Consider the following 24,825-nt stretch of genomic DNA (forward strand, 5'->3'; position numbering starts at 1 on the left):
TTAAGTTGTTTTATGGGTCTATACTATGAAATGAGTAATTATTCATTCAAATCTGCCTTCTCTTAGGAGACAATCAACATTGAAAATCCAATAGATTCTATTGTATTTGAGCGTCATTTACAGGGTTATCGCCCTTAATTTTGAAATCTAAAGTGCGTTCTATATATTTTTTATCTCCTAAAAGCACGGTTAATATGTAAAACCACATGTTATTTTCTGTTTACTATGAACATTTCAAACAAAATATCAAAAATTAAAATATGTAGGCTTTTTACCCATGAATCACGTTTTGCATGATCCTTAGCTGGAGTGCTACTTAAGATTGCAATTGAACTGTAATTTGATTTACCAAAGATGTATGTACTAAACAAACGTAATATATTAGGCCTGACCGGAAAATCACCGAGGAGAGGGGTCCACTTGCTATATACCAGTATATATACAGCATTGGTTTGTTTTTTTCTCGAGTTGAAATACATGATTGGGTCACTATGTCAATGGACTATCACTTCTGAGCTATACTATATCAATGGGCCATATATCAACAATTAAAATGTAAATTGTAAAGATAAACTTTCAAACAGACGTTTTTTGTTTAATATTTACGGAATGCAAGCTATTTGAGCAATTTTTTTCACACGTAACCCACCAACACCCGAAAACCTGGTTGCCGGTCTCATTGGAGAAAGGGAAAACATTAAACATTTTTCTTGAAAACATAAACTATTTTCACTTCGGTCAGTACCTGAATGGTTTGAAATAAGTTATTCAAAAGTATCCAAGTACTGACCGTCAGTCTTATAAATTGAAAATATAAATTTGAATTTTACTGATGAAATAGGTCACCACAAGAGAATTTGGTCGTCAATGCTGAAATACAAAGCTTAGTGATGTATCTTTTGAAACATGCGTGGAGGTACTACATTATACATGGCTCTGAAGACACACCAGGCACTCCTCAATTGATATCTACATGAGCATATAAATACAAGGAATATTAGCATAAAGCAGATGAACGAAACAAACTATCACGTCCAGGTTTTGATGCTTTCAAAAGTTTCTTATCGGTTTTATCTTTACAAATAACACATTTAATTCTCAAAATCAACCGTAAACCGCTTTCGTTTCGCATCGGAAGGAGCTAATTTCAAAGAGGTATCAAACTGTCCATCAATGTTATTGTACTCATCAAACGCATGAAATATACAAACACATCGAACAACAATGATAATCGATAAATTACCACTAAAACAACACGAAAAACAATACGGAACTATAGTATGAAAACAAATCAAGCGAATGAAAAATGCGTGTAAACTCGTACGTAGCGATTCGTCTACCAGCAATGGCAACATCGCCAGATTTGACCTTGAAAGTAAAATAAAATCGGATTTGGGAGAAGTATGTAAAATGTTCGGAAACACATTATGACAAATCGCACCACTTTTACAAAAAAAAAATCACTTCATGAATTATTGAAAAATCATTGTTTTATTTTAAATCGCGCATCGTTGCTTTCGCATTTGTATTCCCTCTTCAAATATCTCTGTCTGCACAGATGTCCTTAAAAACTATGGCAAGCCAAAGTGGACAAAAAAGCCTATTTATAAATATTTATAAATAAATATAAATATTTATAATTGAATTGTATTATAATATTAATAAATGAATTATAAATATTTATAATTATTTATAAATATTAAGAAATAGGCATATTTGTCCACTTTGGCTTGTCATAAAAAAAACCGACAGGTATAGTAAATTGCCAAAGCAAAAAGTTAATATATGAGCAAGACTATTTTACTATTTTTAAAAACTCCAGGTATTGTCAAGATGAGTAAATGGCACACAGAGATCCGTTTCATGGTGTTATATTTTTACTTTTCAGCTAATTATACAGTTAATTAATTTGAGGCTAAGAGTTCCTGTTCAGTGGCGAAATTTAAATTTAGGAAAAAATGAGCTTATAAAAGCCTAGTCAAAATAATTATGCCGTCAATTTTATTTTGCTTGATCGATATAAACGTGAGAATGTAATATAAGGGAATAAGCCCATTTGGTCTCGAATGCGTCAGGACCCACTTCCAAATATCTCTCGGTCAGTGCTGTCAAGACGAGTGAGATTTGGCTAAAGTTTGAAATATGCTGCCAAATCTACCTCAAAATGTGTGACTGTGAGTCTCACGCACGGAAAGCGGATCACATACCCTAAAGTTTGACTGAAAACAATTTCATAATTTTTACCAAAAATAAAAAAAAAATAATAACAGAAAATGGTAGAAATTGAATCCATTAATTTTGATATTCTACCATGCATAACAATGTGCTCAAAGACATGTGATTATGATCCGGAAGGTAAACAAACAATGATGTCATCAATGCGCATGAGCAAATGTAGACAATTTTATTTCCGGTCTATTATGATGACAGAAAAAATATAAGACGTTTAGGATTTTGCCAGAAAAAAATTAGAATTCCGACAAAATGCCTCTATTTACTAGTTCAACTCCGTTTGATCCCGATGTGGGTAAGTTAACAAAAAACTTACTTAATTTGTTGACAATAATTTATGACCAAATCCCAGAGAAATTCTTTGTAATTTCTTTATATTCAAGCACAGGAACAAGACCCAATCAGGTGTTATATATGTAGATATATTTTATTTTAAGGTAACTAACTTGCTGTACAATTGAAATTGGTATGTTCCATCACAGCTCTCTCAATTTTGTTCTATAATGTTGTCTATAATGTTAGACCGATACTTGAATATGCAGGAACTGTTTGGGACCCTAACAGTAAATACTTAGAAGAAGATTAGAAAAGGTGCTGCACGCTTTGTTTTGAATAATTACAGCTATGATGAAGGGTCAATGACTAAGATCATGGAAGAACGAAAATGGAAATAATTAAAGAGCAACTGAGATGTGTGCCCCAGGTGGTAGAATGGGGTTCCCCTGGTGTGCTACATTTGTGCATGCTGGGGTTGTCAGGCTATAATACAGAAAACCTGATTGCAAACCATAGTGGTGCATCGTGTTGGGAAAGGTGCTACGTTCCTTGCACGTTAAAGAACCCTGCTGTGGTATTCAATAGGAGTAGGAACCTTTGCGCTCCGCCACAGGGGGCTAAATTGCCCGACCTTACCCATCCCTCCCTTTTTCTAGTGGCAATCGGAATGTGTCAACCCTATTATCCTTGTGTCCCATCCCTTCATCACCATTTCATGTTGATGTTATCATCCAATTTCATGTTCATCTGAATATAGCTGAAATATTGCTGCTAGGGTTTTAAACCCCAACAATCAATCAATCAATCATGGAAATCATTAAAATGTCGTAGAAAAGAAAACCGACTTATATTATTTCATAAAGGTCTTAATTGAGTAGCAAACATACCAACCAATGACATTAGACATAACATCAGAACCAATCGTAACAGACATGATCAACAGTTTTACATACCATATGCTCGTACTGATGTTCTAAAAAACAGCTTTATTCCGAACACAATCCATGATTGGAACAGTCTGAACCCATCAATACTAGAAACAACCGCCACCTCTAAAGACGCAACCAGCACTTTTTCAGAACTTATTCGATCCCAACATTTAGACTAAAATACACTTGACTCATGGGCAGTGCAAAAATGTCCTTGGATGTAGTACCTGATTTTATTAAGAAGATGAAGAAGAAGTCTATTTTGACAAGTCACCCATTGGTTGCTGCAGGAGTTGAACCTGGGACCTCTCATGCTATAGCCAGCACTTTAACCAACTGAGAGAAGAGTAAACTCCCTTGCATAGCTGATTAAGGCTGGCTAAAAACCTTGCCAAATCATTACAACTGCAGTGGTTAGGGTAAGGTGGCCATACGTCATTTGACATCTGTTGATAGTTGTAATTAGGTTGGTGTAATAAAATTGTCACTTTCGCCACTTGAACCAATGTTGGGCTTACAGTTCTTCATGTTTTTAGTACTTTCAAAGATACCAGGTGAGGAAATGAGACTAGATTATTTTCGTCATTCTGAAAAGTCTTTCGTCATTGGCGAAAATGATGAGCTCTAGAAAAATCATTGTTTTTCAGTCTACATATATGCTATACTTTCACTAACGATAATCATTTCTGCATTTTTTTTTAGAAAATCTTACGTTTATGTTCCACTAAAATCAACCAAATGAAACCATATCAAGAATGATAACTCTTGAAAAGTGCCAATTTCATGTACAATCTATATTATAAGTTTTATCTGAAAAGCGAAATAACGAAATGAAAAACTAAAACTTGATTATGTGATCAGTAACTGTTTCTGAACAAGAAATAGAACTGAATTTGGTGGGTTTTTGACATGCATGAATCGCCTTTTTTCTGATCTTTTAGGATAAAAACTGTTACATGTACTTGAATAAAAAATGAAGGTTTTACTGCAGATGGCATATTGATACTGTCTTAGAAATCAGACTTTCAAAGTCGTGGTCACTTTTTAGCCAATTTTGTAATGGTAGCCATCGTTTAAGGTGAAATTAAGTCAAGGAAGTCATTGTTAAAAGGGTTAAGTGCTGTAGTAAATGTGGGATCCAGGTGTGGAATTAAAGCCACAGCTATATGTATGGTATTACTAATACACATCGTCATTTGTCCACAATATCGCAGTATGTATTGTTGTAGCCCTGTCAAATACCATTTCTGGATTTTCTTCCTGTTCTGTCGGTGCTTTTGTAAATTTTAATGCTTCTTTATGTTGTATCCATCTGCACTATGAAAACTGATTTGTTCAGTGCAGCATAGTTTTCCTTTCCTCTTTCGTCTACCCTGGACTTGACTTTTTATCAGCAACTTGGCGGATGTTTCTAGAAAAGCAGAGGAGGCTTACCTACCAGTGCATCTGGTCCATGCTCCCAGGTTTTAGAGGAGTTTGAGGTCCATGTAACTACTTTACAATTAAGGGTTTTCTGTCATTGCAAATATATCCTTGTGGTACCAATACTTGTTTGAAGTATTTCCAAAGTTTTTAATTTACAATGTAGGTAAAAACATGCATGTAAAATGTACTTTCAAATGGATGTTATGGCCCATAACTTATGGCTGATGTGACAATATGTATGTGTACATGTATATAGAAAACTTATATTTTGTTATCAGGTGTTCTTAAAAGAGGTGGTCCAAGGTCAGGGACCCTCATTTTCTGATTGATGACCTTTGAAGCATCATTTACCTAGATCCTGGACCTTCAAACTTTTTTATTATCACTATGTTTTGGCTTTTTTTATGTGGACCATTCATTTCAAAATTGGTAAGTTGCAGGGCATTCCACCAGTCTTGGCAGTAAATTTGAACTCCTTGCTATGGTGAATTGATTTACATTTAAAGTGCTCCTACAGACTTACATTGTAAAAGGAGAATCATACTTATTACATGTTAATGTACTTTCAGAGAAAGCCACTAGTGAGCTGAACACAACAGAAGACTGGGGTGTTATTATGGACATCATTGATAAAATCTCATCTACTACAAATGGGTAGGTACAGAATCATAATACAGGGAATATTAGTTCTTGCTCAGCTACAAAAAAAATGTAAGCTATGATTGTGTTCTTATCAGGCCAACAAAATAATATGTCTGTTTCCTGCTACACTACCTACCCTATTCTTTGTGCCTACCCTAAAAACTTAATGGACATTTTGGGTAAAACACCATTAAAGTGTAGTTTGAATTCCCATTGACTTAATGTAAAATGTTTTTGAAAAGGAAAGAACAATTCCCTATTTTTTTGTTGCTGGTAGGAGGAAACAAGGATATTTATTTTTTAGGTCGCTTTTTACTAAGGACTTTTTGAAAATTACATGTAGGTTTTGATGGGGAGGTTTCCAATGATATTGAACTCTCCCACAAAATATGTCTGTCTAAATTTCTGGCTGTTGGAAGTGTCTATCTAAATTTAAAATATTGCAGTAAGTATTTGATAAGGGAGACTAATTGAAATGTTAAAATATGCCACTTACTGATCAAAAACTGTGTGGTATCTTCAATCTGGTTTTCTGTTTTACTTTTGTTCCAAAGCTATAAGCCATTAATACAATGTATATACAAAAGAGCAAATGTACAAATGGTGAATGCCTTTGCTCCTTTTGCAGACAAGATTACAATAAAGAGGACCTTTGGCTTCCTACAAAAATTACTAAATAAATAGACTGTTCATACAAGGCATTATGGCTAGTATTTTATGATGAATTTTCCGCCTCGTTCTGGATCCGAATTTCAGGGAAAATAACTCAATTTTATCTGGGAAAGTTTGATTGTGAAAAGGCTCTATTTGTACATACATGTATGCTATTATTCTATCCCTTCAAAGTATTATGATACAAAAATATCCATGTTTATATACTATCGTTAACTATCTGTATGATATTTAAATGTAGCTATATACCAAATTTAGATATATGGAAAGATTGAAGAGCTCCACATTGATAAAAAGTTTCTCTTTTCAGACCAAGAGATTGTTTAAGGTCTATAGTGAAAAGACTAAACCACAAAGTTCCCTTTGTCTCCATGCAAGCTCTCACTGTAAGTAAATAGATAAATATACTTCCAGAAAAGCCTCACTTTGAACTCAAAATGGGCTAATTCTCTTGTACTTGGATACAGTGAAACTTATCTGAACCAAACACTTTTTAAAGTTCCTTTTCTTTAATTTCATTGTATTTTGAACCTTGGAAACCAAACACCTGTCTAAACCAATCAAATTTTCAAGCCCAAAAGGGGTGGTTCAGACTGGTTTCTCCGTAACTAGGTGTAAAACTTTAAAATTTATGAATGACGGTACAATCCAAAGTTTCTTTTGCTCCCTTCTTCAAAAGAAAAGATTGATTGATTAATTGTTAGGGTTTTAAGCCCAAGTGATTTCTCCCATCTGCCAGTATTTTATTGCCTTTTTGGGAGTATTTTGGAGTCACTCCAAGTATTTTATTACCTTGTGTATTGTAATCCTGTTCACCTGACATGCAAGACTGGATGTAGGTGGTACTTCAAAGGATGATCAGGGCAATAAAAAAACTCCCATCTGGGAGAATTTTATTGCCTTTTGGAGAAAGTATGCCAAGATCACTTCAGGATTTTTTAGGCATTTTTTGGAATTTCCTGGAGTCGCTCCAAAGAGTGACTCCGAAATGGGAGTTCGAAAATCTATTCTGCATAAACTAAGGATAAATTTATCATAACTATTTTGGTACTTACAGTTGTTAGATGCCTGTGTCAATAATTGTGGGAAACAGTTCCATTTAGAGATAGCATCAAGAGATTTCATCTCAGAAGCAAGAACCCTGATTAGCCAGAAGGTATTTATTTTTATATGCCCTTCTTTTAGGACAGGATGTATTATGGTATACAAATGTCTGTCCATCCATTGTTCACACTTCACACAATAATTGGAAAATAGTGTGCAGTAAAATATAAAAATGCTTTACACTTACAATATACCTGAAGACTATTAAGAGGATATCAGTTCAAAAACTAGGCAGTGGGTTGCACTTGACAATTTTATTTTCAAAACATTTTCGTCCATTTTTTATCACAGTTGATCCTTTCTAAAAGTCAGGTGTTTATCTTTGATTGACTGAAATGGTTAAAGAAAATAAAATTAATAGAAAGCATTTAAGTTCGTTGCCAAAGAGATATAACTCATTTTGCACATTTGGTTGCTTTGTAAGGAAACTTAAATATCATTTTCCGAGCCATCCATTGTTGCTTTAAAAAAATCTTTTTTTTATTATTTTACATATATACATATGGTATAAAAATTACATTGGAACAAAAAATTCAGTGAAATAAAATTTACGGTTTGCCAATTGTATCATAGGTACAACCTGGTTTCTAAATGGACAGTCTCTTAAAAGAAAGTTTAACATTAACTTAAGACCAGTCATTACATGTACATGTATTAATAGTGACTTGTTGTTGATTTCAGGTAGAATACATGTACATTTTACCAGTTTCATTTTCCTGAAATTGTTATAGATTGAGGACCATGTAGTCATAATTTTATAGTGGAGAAAAGACATATTTTAAAATGATTTTAGAATGTTATTTCTATTTTAGGCACATCCAAAAGTGGCACAGAGGATGAAATATATGGTGAAAAAATGGACAGAAATGAAAGAATTTAAAGATGATCCATCACTGAAGTATGGCTCTTTTAATTACTAGTCTGTATAAATATACGTCAGAATGTCAAAAACCATGAAAATTCACTTTACTTTTTAATTCTGAAACAGTTACAGACCACATAACCAGTTGGTCACTTTTGAGATAAAATCTATATAGATTATTTAAGAAATTGGCAATTTGCAAGAGTTATGGTTCTTGATTTGGTTGATATGGTGGAGATGAATGTATAGTCTCCAAAGTACAGTTCTGTGTGGAGCATCCAATATATTCTGTCAAAATCTGTATCACATGCTGTATCAACCCAAGACTTCTATATGACCCAAGGGCCCAAGCGGTGATATAGGTCGAGGGTTGATACAGCATGTGATACAGATCTTAACATGTCATGTTCATTTTATCGTATATTTTAACTATATTTCAAGTATGGTCTGTGTAGATGTGTGATATAGGGTATGCGATATAGGTTTAGGGTTGTGATATAGGGTATGCGATATAGGTCTAGAGGTGAGATATAAGGTATGTGATATAGGGTAGTCAATATAGGGTTTAAACAAACATTTACATGTACCAAAAATTTATATTTTAATCTTAACATATGATATAGTTATGTAAATATACATTTATGGATATTTAACATCAAACTAATGACACTTTTCTGTTTATCATATTATGTAAACAGAAAAAAGGGTCAATTTGTTGGTGGGGTTTTCTACCATTGACCATATGCACATTCAAAAGTTAAGGACATTGTAAATGATTTTTTTTTACATTTTAAAAAATGATACATATATATAATTCCTCCATTTATATTTCTACATTATTTAAAAGAGGTAAGTTTAGCACCGGACTGGTCTTGTTTGATTTATTTTTGACTGCATGAATGGTTGCCTTGAGATATCTTAACCTTTTTTTTTATTAGAAATTACTATTTTGAACAAAGATTTATTCTGAAGTTTTTGCTTTAATATGACAAAGCCATTACTTAAGTACCAAGAGTGAATATCTTTTGTTTGTCATGAAGTTCGGCAAATATCTGTTTGTATTTTCAGCTACTAAGTATAGTAGAAATATACAACAGTCCTTTCATTCAAAATTCTCAACAACTAGCCCAAATAATAGAGGACTGTGTAGGATTCAACTAGCCTGAAACAAGAAAAGTACACATCATTTCACTAGCCCAAATATACTTTTACTACCCATGGGCATTGGACTAGTGGCTAAAGGCGAGCACTGTTCAGTTTCTCCACAGTATTTGCAAGCTTTTCCTAAATATTATATAGTAAATGAAGCATCATCTTTAAGTGTAAGTGTCTGTAAGAATCAGGCAGAATGGGAAAAATCAGAAACTTGCATGTCAAAACCCCACCAATCTGACAATGTAATATCACTCTAGGATACTTTCTCCATGTGAATAGACCATTATTTGATTTCTGCATCATTGTCTTGCTCAGAAATGTTTTCAATAGAATCATAGAAAAATGAGGTTTTTGACAGCGTTATCTGCCCTTGAAATGTAAATTTTCAGTGCATTTCAATGAAATTGTAACTCAATGGTCCAGCATGATATGGAAAATCTTGTCTGTTTTCCTTAATTCTGATGGTGCAAATAGTCAAATTGCACTATCAAAATGATGGGTTTTTTCATACCATGTTTCACCTACAGCCTGATTTTTACAGGGACTGACACTTTAAAATTTTCTAAACTGTTGTTTTTTGGTTTTCTATTTCTAGTTTGATTCCATCATTTTATGACAGTCTGAAAAAAGAAGGAGCTGATTTCTCGGATCCTGACGCTACGGTATGTCTAAAAATAAACTGTAACACCAATGGTTCCAGTGATGCATTGTAATCATTCAATGTTCATTTAAAATCTATGAAATTGAAACTTAATGAAATTCATTTGAGGTTTGTTTTTGGGTTTTTGATCCTTCAGGATCAAAATACCTTATGTCGCCGGTCCATCACTGGAAGTTCCCTACTATTTCTGAACACTACACAAAAATATGGTTCAAATGTAATTCTTTTTATATCATTCAATACCTCTTTTATAACCAGGAAATACGTCTCTTGCAATTATTCTGCTTAATAATATTTTATTATTTCTGCAAATAAAATCAAGATCTAGTCTTCAAATCAAATGAAGATTTTAGGGACTCCTTTTTGGCCTTGAAAGATATTAAGTAATAAATTTGCATGTAGGGGAATTTAGGTCTTGCAGAAATGTTTACACTTCCTAAAGTTGGTTATAAAAGAATAACTTAAAATATATATAGTAAAATATTAAAAATAATTCTAAAAATTTCATTTCTAATCAATTCCGGTACAAATTAATTAGCTGTCTTCGTTATTATCTACATCCCAAAAAAAGGCTACACATTTTTATTTTTGTTTTATGAGTTTAAATCATAAAATGTAAAATAATTCATTCCAATTTGTCTGTTTTTAGTAGATAATTCGGACTGAAAATCCAGTAAGGGTCATTTACAGTTACATGTATCTCTTTTAACTTTGAATTCTTCAATACATTCCATTATATGGAATAGGCATTGCCTATAAGTGAGCACATAGTTCTTTTTGACCAGTATTAGGTTTCACTCTAATTGGCAAATGAGCATTACTTGGTCACTTAAGAATTTTAATACGTGTATTTAAAATAAAATTATCGATTGGGACTAAATTGAAAGGGACGACATTGATTTCAATGTGAAGTTCTCATAATGTATATGCTTCCAATCTTCTTTTTCTATTTAAATAGCACTCCAGCTAAGAATCATGCAAAATGTGATTCATGGGTTAAAAGCCTACATATTTTTATTTTTGATATTTTGTTTGAAATGCCATAGTAAACAGAAATAAACATTCAATTTTTCATTTATTCTGTGTTCTTAGGAGACAAAAATTATATTGTATTTTTATGATACAGAATAATTATGAAAGCGTTGGATTTATTTTCAAAACCATACGTAAAGAGAAATCTCCTATTCTTTGATTTCGGAATAACGCTATGCACGCTTTCCGTTGAATAAAAATTGTGCCCATCATCATGTTTGAATTGTCATAGTAAACAGAAACTAACATTCAGTTTTTCATATAACCCGTGTTCTTAGGAGATAAAAATTATATAGAATGCACAGTGTATTTCAAAATTAAGGGAGATAACTCTGTAAATGACACTCAAATACAATAGAATCTATTGGATTTTCAATGTTGATTGTCTCCTAAGAGCAGGCAGATTTGAATGAAAATTACACGTCATAGTATAGGGTGTATCACATTTTTCAGATTTTGCATGATTCTTACAAACACAGCTACTTAAGTTTAATTTTAAGATGTTCAAGAAATTGTTTTAATAATTGTTTGGGACACTTTTTGTTATTTGCATTCTCTCCATGACATATCATTCCAGATGATGAATTTTTGTTCTCATCATTCTGCACTAAGCTAACTTGTTCTTGCATGTTGCTGTAGAGCTCTCAGCTCTTGCTGCTGCTTAGCTTCAGCTTGAGCAGTGCTCGCTATAATTTATATCTCCTAAGAACAAGGGTTATTTGAAAAACCACTTGTAATGTTCTGCTTACTATAACTGTTTTGTAACTATGAATCACATTTTGCATGATTCTTAGCTGGAGTGCTACTTGTGATCTGATCCTCAAACAAAATGTTAAATGTATGAGTTGTTAATTGAGGACTGATAGACATTGATGACGCAATACTACTAAGTTAGTTTGTACAAAATAAACTTTATTCTCAAAGAGAACCAACCTATCTCATTAATTATTACAAATCAAATTGAATTATTTTAAAATATTTATAGAGCAAACAGATTGGAATGAATAATTACACATTTCATAATATAGACCCATAAAACATTTAATTGCAAAAATAAAATATGTAGCCTTTTTGGGGGGTGTATCACATTTTTAAGATTTTGCATGATTCTTAGAAAGACTACTACACAAATTGTAGAACAAGTGCATGATTTCTTCTTCTTTTTTTTTCAGCCCAAAAAAACAGTAACCTACAGTAGTGATCCAAATGTGGCACAGACCCGGGAGGAAGAAGATGATCTAGCTAAAGGTGGGAAATGGATTCATATATTTTTTTCTAACCATAAATTAACTTTATGCCATGATCAGTTTCTCCTCTAAAACTAGTTAACCTCTCAAGGAGCAGTTTTCTTTTTCAGTGTATTTGATACTTTGACCTCATAAAATATCAAGTTGTAGTTCATGGGTAAAAAAATTTTCTTTACAAAATATTCATATCATGTGTACACATTATAGTCTGTTTTCTGTCCTTCGGTACTACTCATCTCAAGTTAATATTTGTTTTGAAGTTTTTGGCACAAAGATGTATTAAGACAAAAATAATATTTCAAATATGTGTATGAAAAACATGTTTAAGGCTACTTAATTAATTCACACAAAAAAAATATGTATTTACATGTATATATTTTCCATGGAATTTCATATAAAAGAGTATTGTTTTCAAATAAGTTTAATTTCACATATACACAAGCAAATTTGCCACACATGAGAATCACATGGTTTGCATCAGATGATTATCATATAAATCGAGCACCATATGATAGTCATGTTTTCAAGCCAAAATTGACATATGAAATTCATATGATAATCATATGACTATCATATTTAAATATCATATGATTGTCATATGATTACCATATGATTATCATATGAATTGAGCTCCATATGGTAATCATATGTGGCACATTTGCTTGTGTATTTTGAATGCACAAAAACATATAATTTCAAAGTTGGTCCCTTAAGTGTTTCCATATCTTTTAGAAATTTTGCTGTATGTGTAAATGCTGTTTTATTCCTTTGTCTTTAGCTATCCAGTTATCATTACAAGAATCACAGAAATCACAAGTGAAAACACAAAGTCTGTACCCAACAGGGATGTCAAATGTCTATCCTACAGATATATATGCTACTAGTAGTAAACCTAAGGAAGTCAGAAAGGTAAGCTCTAATTTATTTCACAAACAGACAGATGGACATAGTGTCAGCAGAAAATTCTTTCTGTTTGAACAGACAGCCAGACTCAGAATGCGTATCCAGCAGGGTTGTCAAATGTCTATCTAACAAATTTATATGTCACTAGTAGTAAGCCTAAGGAAGTCAGAAAAGTAAACTCTAATTTATTTCACAAACAGACAGACAGACATACCGTCAGCAGAAAAGTCTTTCTGATTGTACAAACAGTCAGACTCAGAATGCGTATCCAGCAGGGGTGTCAAGTGTCTATCTTACAGATTAATATGTGACTAGTGGTAAACCTAGGGAAGTCAAGTTATTAAGTAGCAGTATTTATTAATATCAGGCAGGAGATGATTCATGCGTGTCCGAAACCTACCAAATTCAAATTTATTCTTACATTTGTATTTAGAAACAGTTACAGACCTCATTACAAGTCTTCTGAAATAAACATTATATATTATCATGGATCGTTATGGTGTATCTGTCTGTACCATGAAAACTGATTTATTCAACGGGTCATAGTTTTCCTTTCCTCGTTTGTCTACCCCGGACTTGACTTTTTATGAGCAACTCGACTGGTGTTTCTTGAAAAGCAGAAGATGCTTACCCTACCGGTGCACCTGGTCCATGCTCCCAGTTTTTAGTGGAGTCTGAGTTGCTCATTTGCTTTTGTTACTTTGTATGTATTAATTTAGTTACTTTATGTTCTTTGTTGTGTGTGTCTGTTTTCCATGTCGGGTCTTTGTCCCTGGATTTTACTTTGTATGTATTAATTTAGTTACTTTATGTTCTTTGTTGTGTGTGTCTGTTTTCCATGTCTGTTCTTTGTCCCTGGATTTTACTTTGTATGTATTAATTTAGTTACATTATGTTCTTTGTTATGTATGTCTGTATTCCATGTCTGGTCTTTGTCCCTGGATTACATTCTTTTGATTACCGCTATAGCCTTGGTTCCCTTGATTACTCTATTGTATATGGAATTGGCACTTTTAAAGAGTTATTGTTCTTGATTTGGTTGATTAAAGTGGGAGATGAATCCATATTGTCCCCAAAATACTGATTTGTATGTGGAAATTACTTCTTAAGGAATACATGTACATCTCCAACATTCCCCTTAACTGTGAATGTGATGTAATTTTGCCTCAGCACAAATTGCCTTTGACTCATTTTTTTTCTTCAAAATTTTCACTGTTTTAGCTTGATATAAATGATAACCTGGCATAATATCTCTGGTAAGAACAGTTAATGTGCATTCATCTTCCATAATGATTTGAGATTTCCAGAAGAATTGAAAATCTTATTTGTTAAAAATAGGAACCATAACAAGCAATTTCTAGTAACTAAAATATGTTACTTTATTTCAGGTAAAAGCTTTGTATGACTTTGAAGCAGCAGAAGATAATGAATTGACCTTCAAAGCAGGAGAGCTCATTAGTGTTATTGATGATAGGTATGTTTTTTATTTATTTTATATGAAATCTGATGTTTATATATAAAAATTGGTGTGTAGTCCTGTGCATATGTAGCCTGAAATATGTTAAACTTCTAAGTAATAACATTTCCATTTGTGCATATCACTGATCAGTTTTTTTATACTCCCCCTCTTTAAAATGGGCAGTATATGGTGGTCATGGTGTTTGTCCATTTGTCTTTTGACATTTTCTTTGCCATATTTCCTGTTTGACGACTTATTTTGACCATGTAGGAAGTGGGGTAGGGGTATCCAAACTGTGAGGTTTGTTACTGAAAAGATAGCTGTAATATAATTTCCTTTCTTTTCAAAGAAATCCGTAATGCACGTGGGTTATATTTATTTCACTATGCATACAAATGTAGAATGTATAATGTTGATTTTGGACCAACTGCAACCTGCCCTATTTTGTCGTTCATTGAAGACTCATGGATGGCCTTGAGGTGACATTTTTCATCTCAGTAAGGTTTTTGTCTCCTTTACATATTCACCATATCTATTCTCATTATAAATGTAGAAAAATATTGAAGCCAGGCACTTAAGTAATAAATGTCACGGCAAGAACAGGATTTGGATAGGCAGGGGCCATTAGACATAGGTATACTGAATCTGAAAATGTCCCTTTTATGTTGCACAATTTTCTTTCGATTGTTTATAAAATAGCCCATTAAAATCTTGAATATTTGTGAAAAATGCTGAAAATGGCCCATTTGAAAAAATTCTTTTTCAACCACTGCAAGATTTGATTAAGAATTTACTAATTTTTTTTTTATAGGAAACATTGAATTATTATATCAATTTATTTAGAAATCAATCTTCGCATATATGTGCTGTTATAAAATTCCAGCTCAGCCTCTTTGATTAGTACAAAATGGAAATAAAAGTAGCCAGATTTGAAAACACAATTAAAATGAACATAATTCAATACAACGACAAAACAAAAAACATGAAATAACCAACGTAACATGCACATAGAAACAAAAGTAAATAAGCAACCCAGACTACACAAAAAACTCTGAGTATGAACCAGGTGCGCTGGTAGGGTAAATACCCTCTGCTTTCTATAAGGGTTTGTTTGATTTATCAAAGATTTGTTTCCTGAAATGCATTAAATATGTCATAAATATTCTTATAAGATGAAGTACAATCACTAAAATTTTTCATGTGTATATATGAACCAATATGGTGTTGTTTCAGTGACCCTAATTGGTGGAAGGGATTTAACCATAGAGGAGAAGGTTTATTTCCTGCTAACTTTGCTACCGCAGACCTTACCGTGGAACCGGAGGAGCGTAAGTCATATTTCAATTTCATGAAGTTTCACATCTTGTCATCTGTGTTGAACTTTTTTATAAGATATTAGGCCTGGTTGCATTTTCATCAATTTTGGTGCGTGTACAGTTGTATTTCATATAGCCCATCATTTTATGGAATCGTCTATATGTCTAAAGATTGTTTGAATATGTATGCTTTTACGTTAATCTATTTTTGAGAACCTGATAATCCTATTATTATAAAACTATGTGACCTATTCCAGCGGAACATTTGAAGAAAGTACATTTTAACGAAGAAGTAGAAGTGAAAACAGTGGAAACAGCTCCAGAAGATGTTGAAATCGATGAGGTAATGTGACAGTCATGTGACTGAAAAATAATAAGGGAAAAAAGAATGGTTATGGAGAAATGCAATAAATGCACCCATGTGTAACCTAAATACAAAATAGGAGAGATGTATTGTTTTTGTCGTATCCATCAATCTGTCATGCTTTTATGAGCATAACTCCTCTTAAAATACTGAACTGATTTTCATGAAATTTTGTGGGAAGTAAGGACATGATTTTTAATAGTGCATTGTAAAAAAGGAGTAATGTTAGTGTATCCACAGTGTTCTAGAATTTGTTTGTCAACTTGACTTACACGGTTAAGTGGCCTCCAAAAAATGACTTACCCAGACTTAAAATGAACTTACCCACATTGAAAGTAACATTTCAAAGACAAAATACGAATCGAATGATTTGATAAAAAGTGCAATCATTTCTAAGAAGCAGAGAATGTGATGTATTTTTACTGTCTGATTCTTATAAATGAATACACTTAGATAACAAGGCAATAACAATTTTGAATTTCCCACCATTCAGACATTTAGTATTATATTTAAAAAACATAGCTGGACATAAATGTGAATAAATTTTGTATGAGAACTTTTACATTTTTACCCTTTAGACCCCTTTCTCAGACTCAGGTGCCCCCTCTCTCCCCTCAATACATTTCATATTTATTTGCAAACAAATATATATTGATGAAAGAAACTAACCATCTGTTCAAAATTATGAATTTTGAAATCAGGATTTTCGTATGTTTTCGGATTGTAAATTATTGTTTTTTGCATCACGATTGTGTTTGACTTCAATGGAAGAAAAGAGATCTAATTACAAGGGCCAATAGGATCATGATGAATAAAAAAGGAAATATCAAATTTTAAATATGAAATCATATGTTCTCGGCGGGTGTTTCTAGAAGAGCAGAGGATGCTTACCCTAACGGTGCATCTGGTCCATGCTCCTAGTTTTTAGTGGAGTCCGAGTTTTGCATTTACTTTTGTTACTTTGTATGTATGATTTTAGTTACTTTATGTTCTTTGTTGTGTATGTCTGTTTTCCATGTCGGGTCTTTGTCCCTAGATTACATTCTTTTGATTACCGCTATAACCTTGGTTCCCTTGATTACTCTTTTAACGTACAAAAACTTTTAAATTGACTTCCCCATGGGTAACCAAAGGCTCCCAAAGGACTTTCTCGACCTGAAAACACAATTACCATGGATAATGGGAATCCTAGAACACTGATCCAGAGATGCAGCATCATTTTATAAAAATTTGATATATACTTCATGTTTACTCGATAAGATATAATTTTCTTCTGCTTTCACAAATCTAGAATTTACTGTTACGATTTTTTTTACTGTATATTTACTTTCAATTTTGACAATTTCTGCTTTTTTGGTTGGCTCTATATTTGTCATATTAATTTTTTAGGAGAAGATAGACAAAGTATTACAGTTGATACAGAATGCAGATCCTACAGGGGAGACACAACCAGATACTCAAGAAATGTTACAGTTGGAGGGTAAGTGGTGCAGAATAATGGCAATATCTTCTTCATGGGCACTGAAATGACCCATTTATGGAATATAATATTTTAATTCATTGCTAGTTGTACTCTATTCAGAATGAAATTAATAAGTAATCAGGATTACATGGTATTTGGAAAAAGTAGTTAATTAAATTAAATTAAATTACATGTTATCGTAGTTTTAGATGATTGATGATAACTATGATTACATGTAAAAATGTAATTGATTACAGGTTATAACTGATTACAATTACAATAACCCCATCTCGGATAGGCAACATTGAACAATTGTACATACGAAACTTATATGGATCAAACTTCACATAAAATGTTAACAAACATGACATGAGCTTTGTATGATTTCATATGGAATATACTAATTGTAAGTTTTTCTAAGAATCAGGCAAAGTGTGAAAAATCAAAAACATGCATATCAATATGATCATTGATCTCTGCATCACTGGCATTGCCCAGAAATTTTTCTGTAGAATGTAAGAAAAATGAGGTTTTTGACAGAGTTATCTGTCTCTGAAATGATCATTTTCAGTGCATTTCATAGAAATTGTAACTCAATTTACCAAAATGATATGGAAAATATTGTCTTTTTACCTTGATTAGTTAAAATTAGACTTTCAAAATGGTTAGATTTTTAATACCATGTTTCACCCACTGCCTGATTCTTACATATGATGACATTTAACATGAATTATATGTTAAATTTTTATGAAACTCATGTGAAAGCTCATTGTGCACGAATTCTGATGAATTTATTTGCCCTCTTATGGTGATAATCATGAAATTCATGTTAAATTAATTCATCTATGTAAGTTCAGGTTCATCTAAGAATCATGCAGAGGTGAACAAATCCAAATTTTATGTAAACCTTTTTCATTTCTCAGTGATATTTTTATCTTTATTTTACCAATTTTCAGTCTACAGTCTATTATTTATGGATTTCCAATTGTTATTGGTCTGAGTAATTCAGTCATCATTTTTAAAATGTACCTTTCTTCAAAGATTTAGGTAGTTTAGAAAGTTCACATAAAGTTTAGAATTATCTCCATTTTTTTATTTGCATGATTTTTGGTTGAACTTGTAGGACTAAATTCTCCAAGTTGTTTTCCACTTTAACAATTATTATATGTAGTGTCACCTTCAGTAATGAGTGGTTTGAATTATTTCTGCAAGGTGGTAAAATTAAGACTTCCAATGTTGGAGCTTAGCAAGCATGTTAAAATCATTATTTTATCAAGAGTGAAAAAAAAATGATTTAAGGAGGTAGGGGACATAACTCTTGAAATCAGTGATATGTTTGGATCATATTCAATTTCAACAAAGCCTTTCAAGCTTTCCCTTGAAACAGAATGAAATCAGTCCAAGTTACTTTGATGCTTACATGAGATTGATGTAATACGGTGAATACAAACGTTCCAGTGATTTGTAAAAGTTGTGTCCCTTATCCTAGGTCTACCTCCTTAAATCAAGAATAGGTCTCGGGAGAAATGGGTTTCTTCCATGATATCTGTAGAAATTATGGAAATATAAAATGGCAAGAAAACTCTCGCAGAAACTTAATCACCTTGTATTTAAAAAAAGTCATATAAAAGGTTTTTTTTAATCACCAGCTTAGAATTAGGAGAAACTGTAATAAATCATTTCCATTATGTATATTTACTTCTGATTTTTGTTTCCCATTCGTTTATCTTATCTCATCCTTTTTTTCAGAATCTCATCCTTAGTCTCCAATCAGTTTACTTTTGTTTTCAGAACTTCTTGGATTAAATTTAAGCAATTTAAATATTTCCTGTAGTTTGTATTATTACACAATATTTTGATTCATTATCTTCTATTTTCAGAACAATGTAAAGCAATGGGGCCATTAATAGATGCTGAGTTAGAGAAAATTGACAAGTAAGATTTAAACACATGCACCCTTTTTTGAATGGAGGAGTAGACTACAGAGACCTTCTGGGCCTCTAAGGATATCCATATCCTTCAACCTTATTTTTCTTTGTTATTTAGAATGAACCAGATAGTTAATTTAAATAAGTAAAATCAACGGAAAAGTTCAAATTGATATTAATGACCAATATTTAACATCTCATTTTTTTTTTTTCATTTGAAAGATTTTTATGTCTAAGATTATTTTCACTTCACTGCTTCTGATGACAATGATATTCTTGCACTACATACAACTTAATATGTGTTTTGTATTATTTATTTATTTGGGTCAGGTCAAAGTTCACTGATGACACTGGGCCATATCCAGTATTAAGAAAATAAACAAACATGTTGTTGCTCAACTATTTTTACTCAACTGAACTCATTACTGAAAGTGGATGAAAAATGAAAATTCTATCTTTTAAGATTATATAATGAATATTGAATTTTGTGCTTACTTTAAAAAAAACATGGTTCTTTACTAGATACATGAAATGTGTCTTAAACTTCTCCTTAATGAATTATGCTTGAAATTGCAGAAAACATGCAAGTTTATGTGAAATGAACACAAAGATAATGGAGTCCTTACAGATGTACCACAACTTGATGAAGGAGACGCCCTCCCCATACAATTATAAACCAGGCATGCCTTCTGGGCAGTACTCAATGCCAATGACAATGCCCCTGCCCCAAGATTTCTCTAGTCAAGTGAGTAAAAAGCTTAATATCATCTGGGTAGTATTTAAAGCCCATTATGATATTTGTGTAGCAAAGTGAGTATACAGGTTATGCCATCAAGACACTTCTACTTGACCGTAACCATGCCTTTGTATAAAAATTTCTAAAATCAAGTGTAATACACAGGATATGTCATCTTGGCAATACATTGAGTTCATAACCATGCCTTTGCCTGGAGAACTTTCTAGTTGTATACTCAGTTTCCATTTGGTGGAACAGTTCATGCCCATAACATTGCCCTTGCCTGGAGATTTTTCCTGTCATATTATGCCTATTGGACTGTTCTCCAAATTACAATGATAAAATGGGAAGTAAACTAATTTAGTCATGAATCTGTTTATGGAAAAGGTTGCAACATTTTAAAGTTTATGATAAAGAATTTGTTAGTATAAACCATGAAAATACTGTCTGACAGTATAAAATTTGAAATTAGCAAGCTCTCCCATCAAGATACACGATACAGGTGCGCCTGGTCCATGCTCCTAGTTTTTAGTGGAGTCCGAGTTGCTCATTTACTTTTGTTACTTTGTATGTATGATTTTGGTTGCTTTATGTTCTTTGTTGTGTATGTCTGTGTTCCATGTCTGGTCTTTGTCCCTGGAATGCATTCTTTTGATTACCGCTATAGCCTTGGTTCCCTTGATTACTCATGTACATAAATCATATGGGTCTGGAGAAAATGTCAACTAAAATCTTGATTTACCTATTTCACTGCTTAACTTTCAGATGTACAATGGTCAGCCTCAGTTCATTCCACAGATCAATGCACAGGTAGGAGGTCAAATGTCTACACAAGGTCAAGGTCAGATACCACAAATGACTGTACCACAAGTTCAAGGACAAATACCACAGATGTCACAGGCTAACCAGAGTTACATAGCACAGAACCCCAATTACTCAAAGTAAATTATTGTGTTCTTATTTGTTTTTGTTTATTCGGCTGCAGTAAAATAATGCTATCATTAACCTTCTTCAAAGCCAGATATATACAATGAAATCACCAAGTTAATCTTCTTGTAGGTAGATCATTGTACTCATGCTGTCATGGAAGTACAAAGGCTTATATATCAACTTGTCGACGTATGTTTGTTCCATATAACAAATGTTCTTTAAATAATTATATCATAATTGAATCCATAATCAATATGGATATGTTCAACATTCTTATGTGCTACTTAACCATCAAAAATGTTACATTCAATTCTTATATTTGACATTATTTTATTTTATTGCAATCAAATATCAGATGTAAGTAGAAAGTAGGCGACACACAGTGATCAATAAAAGAAGTCCACTTAATTGTGGGTGTGGCCTCTATAAATAGTTCGAAGATTTGTTTCATTATCTCATGAAATATCAGGCGTAAAGCTGGTTATCCAATCAGATTAGTGTATTTTATAAAAATGGACAGTTAATTGAATGAATATCTTATACATGTAATATTTATTCCGTAATATTTTCCCCATTATTGGGAAATATCTGATTCATGAAAATGAATGACCTCAGCTTGTGTGCAAGTACTGAATATTCTCTCTTTAACTGACATTGGCCTGCAAGGAAGCTCTATTAGGAAGAGAATGTGGCTTTCATTTGAAACTATTAGATTAACACATTTGTTAGAATTGTGATTTAATCAATTTCATTACACAACAATAGAGAGTTATTTATGGTAATTTTCACATTAATTTTCATAGTTTTAATATTGAGGCTTACCAAGTTATTAAAACTATGTTACTTTATTTCTCAAGATGTGAGAAATATCATTGACAAGCTAAGGTTGTAGATTCTGTTTCTTTCAATTTTTCAAAACATAAACTTTGGTGTCAATCTGCATCTCTGTCATGGTGGAAATTCTAGCTATTGTTTGTCTAGGATGTCAACAGTTCAAATGAAATCGGTCAAAAGCAACATGAAAAATGTCACATCGCTTTTAATCAATAAGTAGAATCTCTGTTAAGACAAGAACTATATTTCTCACACAGTAAAAAAGTGTGAAAATCAAGTAAAAGTTAGAACAAATATTTTTATTTTGAGCTAGCTTTATAATAATAACATGATTTAAAAAAAAACATTTTTCTTGCAGCAATGCCACTGATCCACAACACATGTATAGTCAGCAACCAGAGGTTTCTAGTGTTCAATCCCATAATCCTCCACAGAACAGCATCCAGTCACAGCCTGTGTTACAAAATACTTATAGTGTTCAACCAGGACAGCAACAATTTTATCAACCAATGCCCCAGCAACAACCATTATTATAATACAGGTGTAGATCGGTTCTATTTTAACAATATATGTATTGTTCATATACACGTAACTACTTTTGATAACAGTAAATTGGGTAATCTATTGAAAGAGACTGGGCTGAGTTTTACGAAAGAGGTTTGGACTTATGATTGTTTGAACCATATCCTGTTTTTGTGAGTAAGAAGTTGGGACAAAACTTATTGCAACTTGTGTGTGTGTGTGTTTGGAAAAAGAAAAGTATATTGATTTGAAATGTAAATGTATGGCATGCAAATAAGTCATAAGGCTAAATTTCAGTACCATCCATGAACAAATGTTTCATAGTTTTGTAAACACCTTGAGAATAATGTAATGACTTAATTTACCTAAAAAATGATTCATCTGATGTTAAATTACATGTAAAATTCTCTTCTGTTATGAAATACTTGTTTCTTATGAATTTTAGTTAATCTTGTTAAATCTTTTGCGACTACATGAATATAGTATTTTTCTACCTTTTAAGAAGTTTTCTTCATATAATATGCAGACTTTGGAATGGACTCGTGAGCAAGGTCTCTATGTCTTAGTAAGGTCAATCATCGGTAATATCATGGTTGTCATGACAAACGAATGAGACTGAATGACATTTGCTTTTGTTTTGTAAGAGTGATGTATGGGGCTTTTTACATTGCTATGTAAGAAAATTGTATTTTTTTTTTTTTTTTTTTTTTTTTTTTTTTTTTCTATTAACGATACACAAGTATGTACGTATGTGAAATAAGGTATCCTAAAAGGAGATGATGTGGGGCCCAAGAACCGGAAAATTATATTTATAATCTTCTGATAAATATGCTGAAACAGAACAATATCCTAAGTTTGGTATTGAATTACACAATATCCCCCATTGTGTATTGAGTAGAGATATAAACTATTAATATTAATTTTATTGAGTGCAATTGTGTGAAATTGTGACAGTTTGTAATATATTTTTGTGTTGAATAAGTCAGTTTTCAGTCTAAGGAATTAGAGATTGACAGCTTGGAAAGTGAAACCAAAGCAGTCTAAATTAAGATGGAAACTGAACCTGTTGATTTTATATGAAATGAGTTTTGGGTTTCAATATCTTTTTGTTTATTTTTTTTTAGCTGTAATTAATACATAACATATTCCTTTATTTAATTACAAAAGGTGAAATGTTTAATTGTGCCACAAAACTTTAATTTGGTTTATAGTGAAAATTAGGGCTAATTTATGGTAGTATCCAAATATTTTTATTTACAAACAGCTCTTTATTTAACTCTTTACCCTTCACTCATAAACTACAAAATAATTTGTGGGTTTTAGTTGATAAATGTAAAACCGTTGAAATTCCAAAAGAGAAAAAAATTATATTTTTGTAATTTGAAACAAGTGAAATCAGAAATGGTCCCAAAGAAAATTGCAAATCCATACTTCTTGAATAATCTAACAGTTGCTTGGTGTGATCAGGTCAGTGTGACTTTTCACATGTTTCCTTGCCCGACATGATATTGTGGGAGTTTGGAAACAATTTAAACATGTTACATGCCAAAACCCCTTTTCTGCCATTTCACAGAATTTTTTTTTGGCCTATAGTTATTTAATTTTTAAGGCTTTTCAAATTCTCTACCAATGAGCAGTTCTGCTTATAGGTTTTGTGTAATTTACAGGAATAAGCTTTGTCTCATCATACACATGTATTTGTATTTTTTTGTATTAGATGATTGGAAAACAATGAGTAGATGGATCTAGAAGCATTTTATGTCAGAAGAGGTTTTATATTCTAAGTTAAAAGTTGAGTTTCTGTAGAATCGAAGTTAATGCTACTTATTGTGTTAATATTTAAGTCAAAGAAGTCACAGAGGAAAATAATTAATGTTTAAACTTGTAAAGTGTGTTTTAAACAACAAAATGAAGATCAAACAGTTTTATTTTATTATTATATTTTCATATCAGTTTTCTTGAAGTTCTTTCAGAAAATGATGGAAAAAACAGTCCACATAATATCAAAAAATAGTCCTTTCTTGACCTAAAATGTTTTTGTATGTCAATACCAACATGGCACTTGATTTTAACAAGAGTTTCGGTTATTACACCAAGTATGCTCTGGATCAAAATCGGAATTCTGGTCCAGCAA

The 24,825-nt window shown here is 32.2% G+C and overlaps 1 protein-coding gene across 1 annotated transcript; it reads left to right on the plus strand.

The window, feature by feature from the left end:
- Positions 1-2,387: 2,387 nt before the first annotated feature.
- Positions 2,388-24,616, plus strand: LOC148598155 (signal transducing adapter molecule 2-like). Its single transcript, XM_088560651.1, has 16 exons — positions 2,388-2,527; positions 5,432-5,516; positions 6,487-6,562; positions 7,234-7,332; positions 8,093-8,178; positions 9,893-9,959; positions 12,163-12,238; positions 13,016-13,146; positions 14,529-14,614; positions 15,833-15,927; positions 16,173-16,258; positions 17,669-17,759; positions 19,622-19,676; positions 20,246-20,414; positions 21,171-21,346; positions 22,528-24,616. Exons 1-16 carry the CDS (start codon positions 2,485-2,487, stop codon positions 22,703-22,705), a joined length of 1,599 nt encoding a protein of 532 aa, XP_088416777.1. The 5' UTR covers positions 2,388-2,484; the 3' UTR covers positions 22,706-24,616.
- Positions 24,617-24,825: the final 209 nt, after the last annotated feature.

The sequence above is a fragment of the Perna viridis genome, chromosome 14 (genome assembly GCF_037379345.1).
Source record: "Perna viridis isolate PV_CMFRI_1.1 ecotype Kerala chromosome 14, ASM3737934v1, whole genome shotgun sequence".
NCBI classification, from domain to species: Eukaryota; Metazoa; Mollusca; class Bivalvia; order Mytilida; family Mytilidae; genus Perna; species Perna viridis.

Coding starts and splice junctions, on each gene's coding strand:
- LOC148598155 (XM_088560651.1), top strand. CDS start 2,485: ATGCCTCTATTTACTAGTTCAACTCCGTTTGATCCCGATGTGG. Junction 8,179..9,892: donor AAAGATGATCCATCACTGAA/GTATGGCTCTTT, acceptor TTCTATTTCTAG/TTTGATTCCATCATTTTATG. Junction 21,347..22,527: donor CAGAACCCCAATTACTCAAA/GTAAATTATTGT, acceptor TTTTTCTTGCAG/CAATGCCACTGATCCACAAC.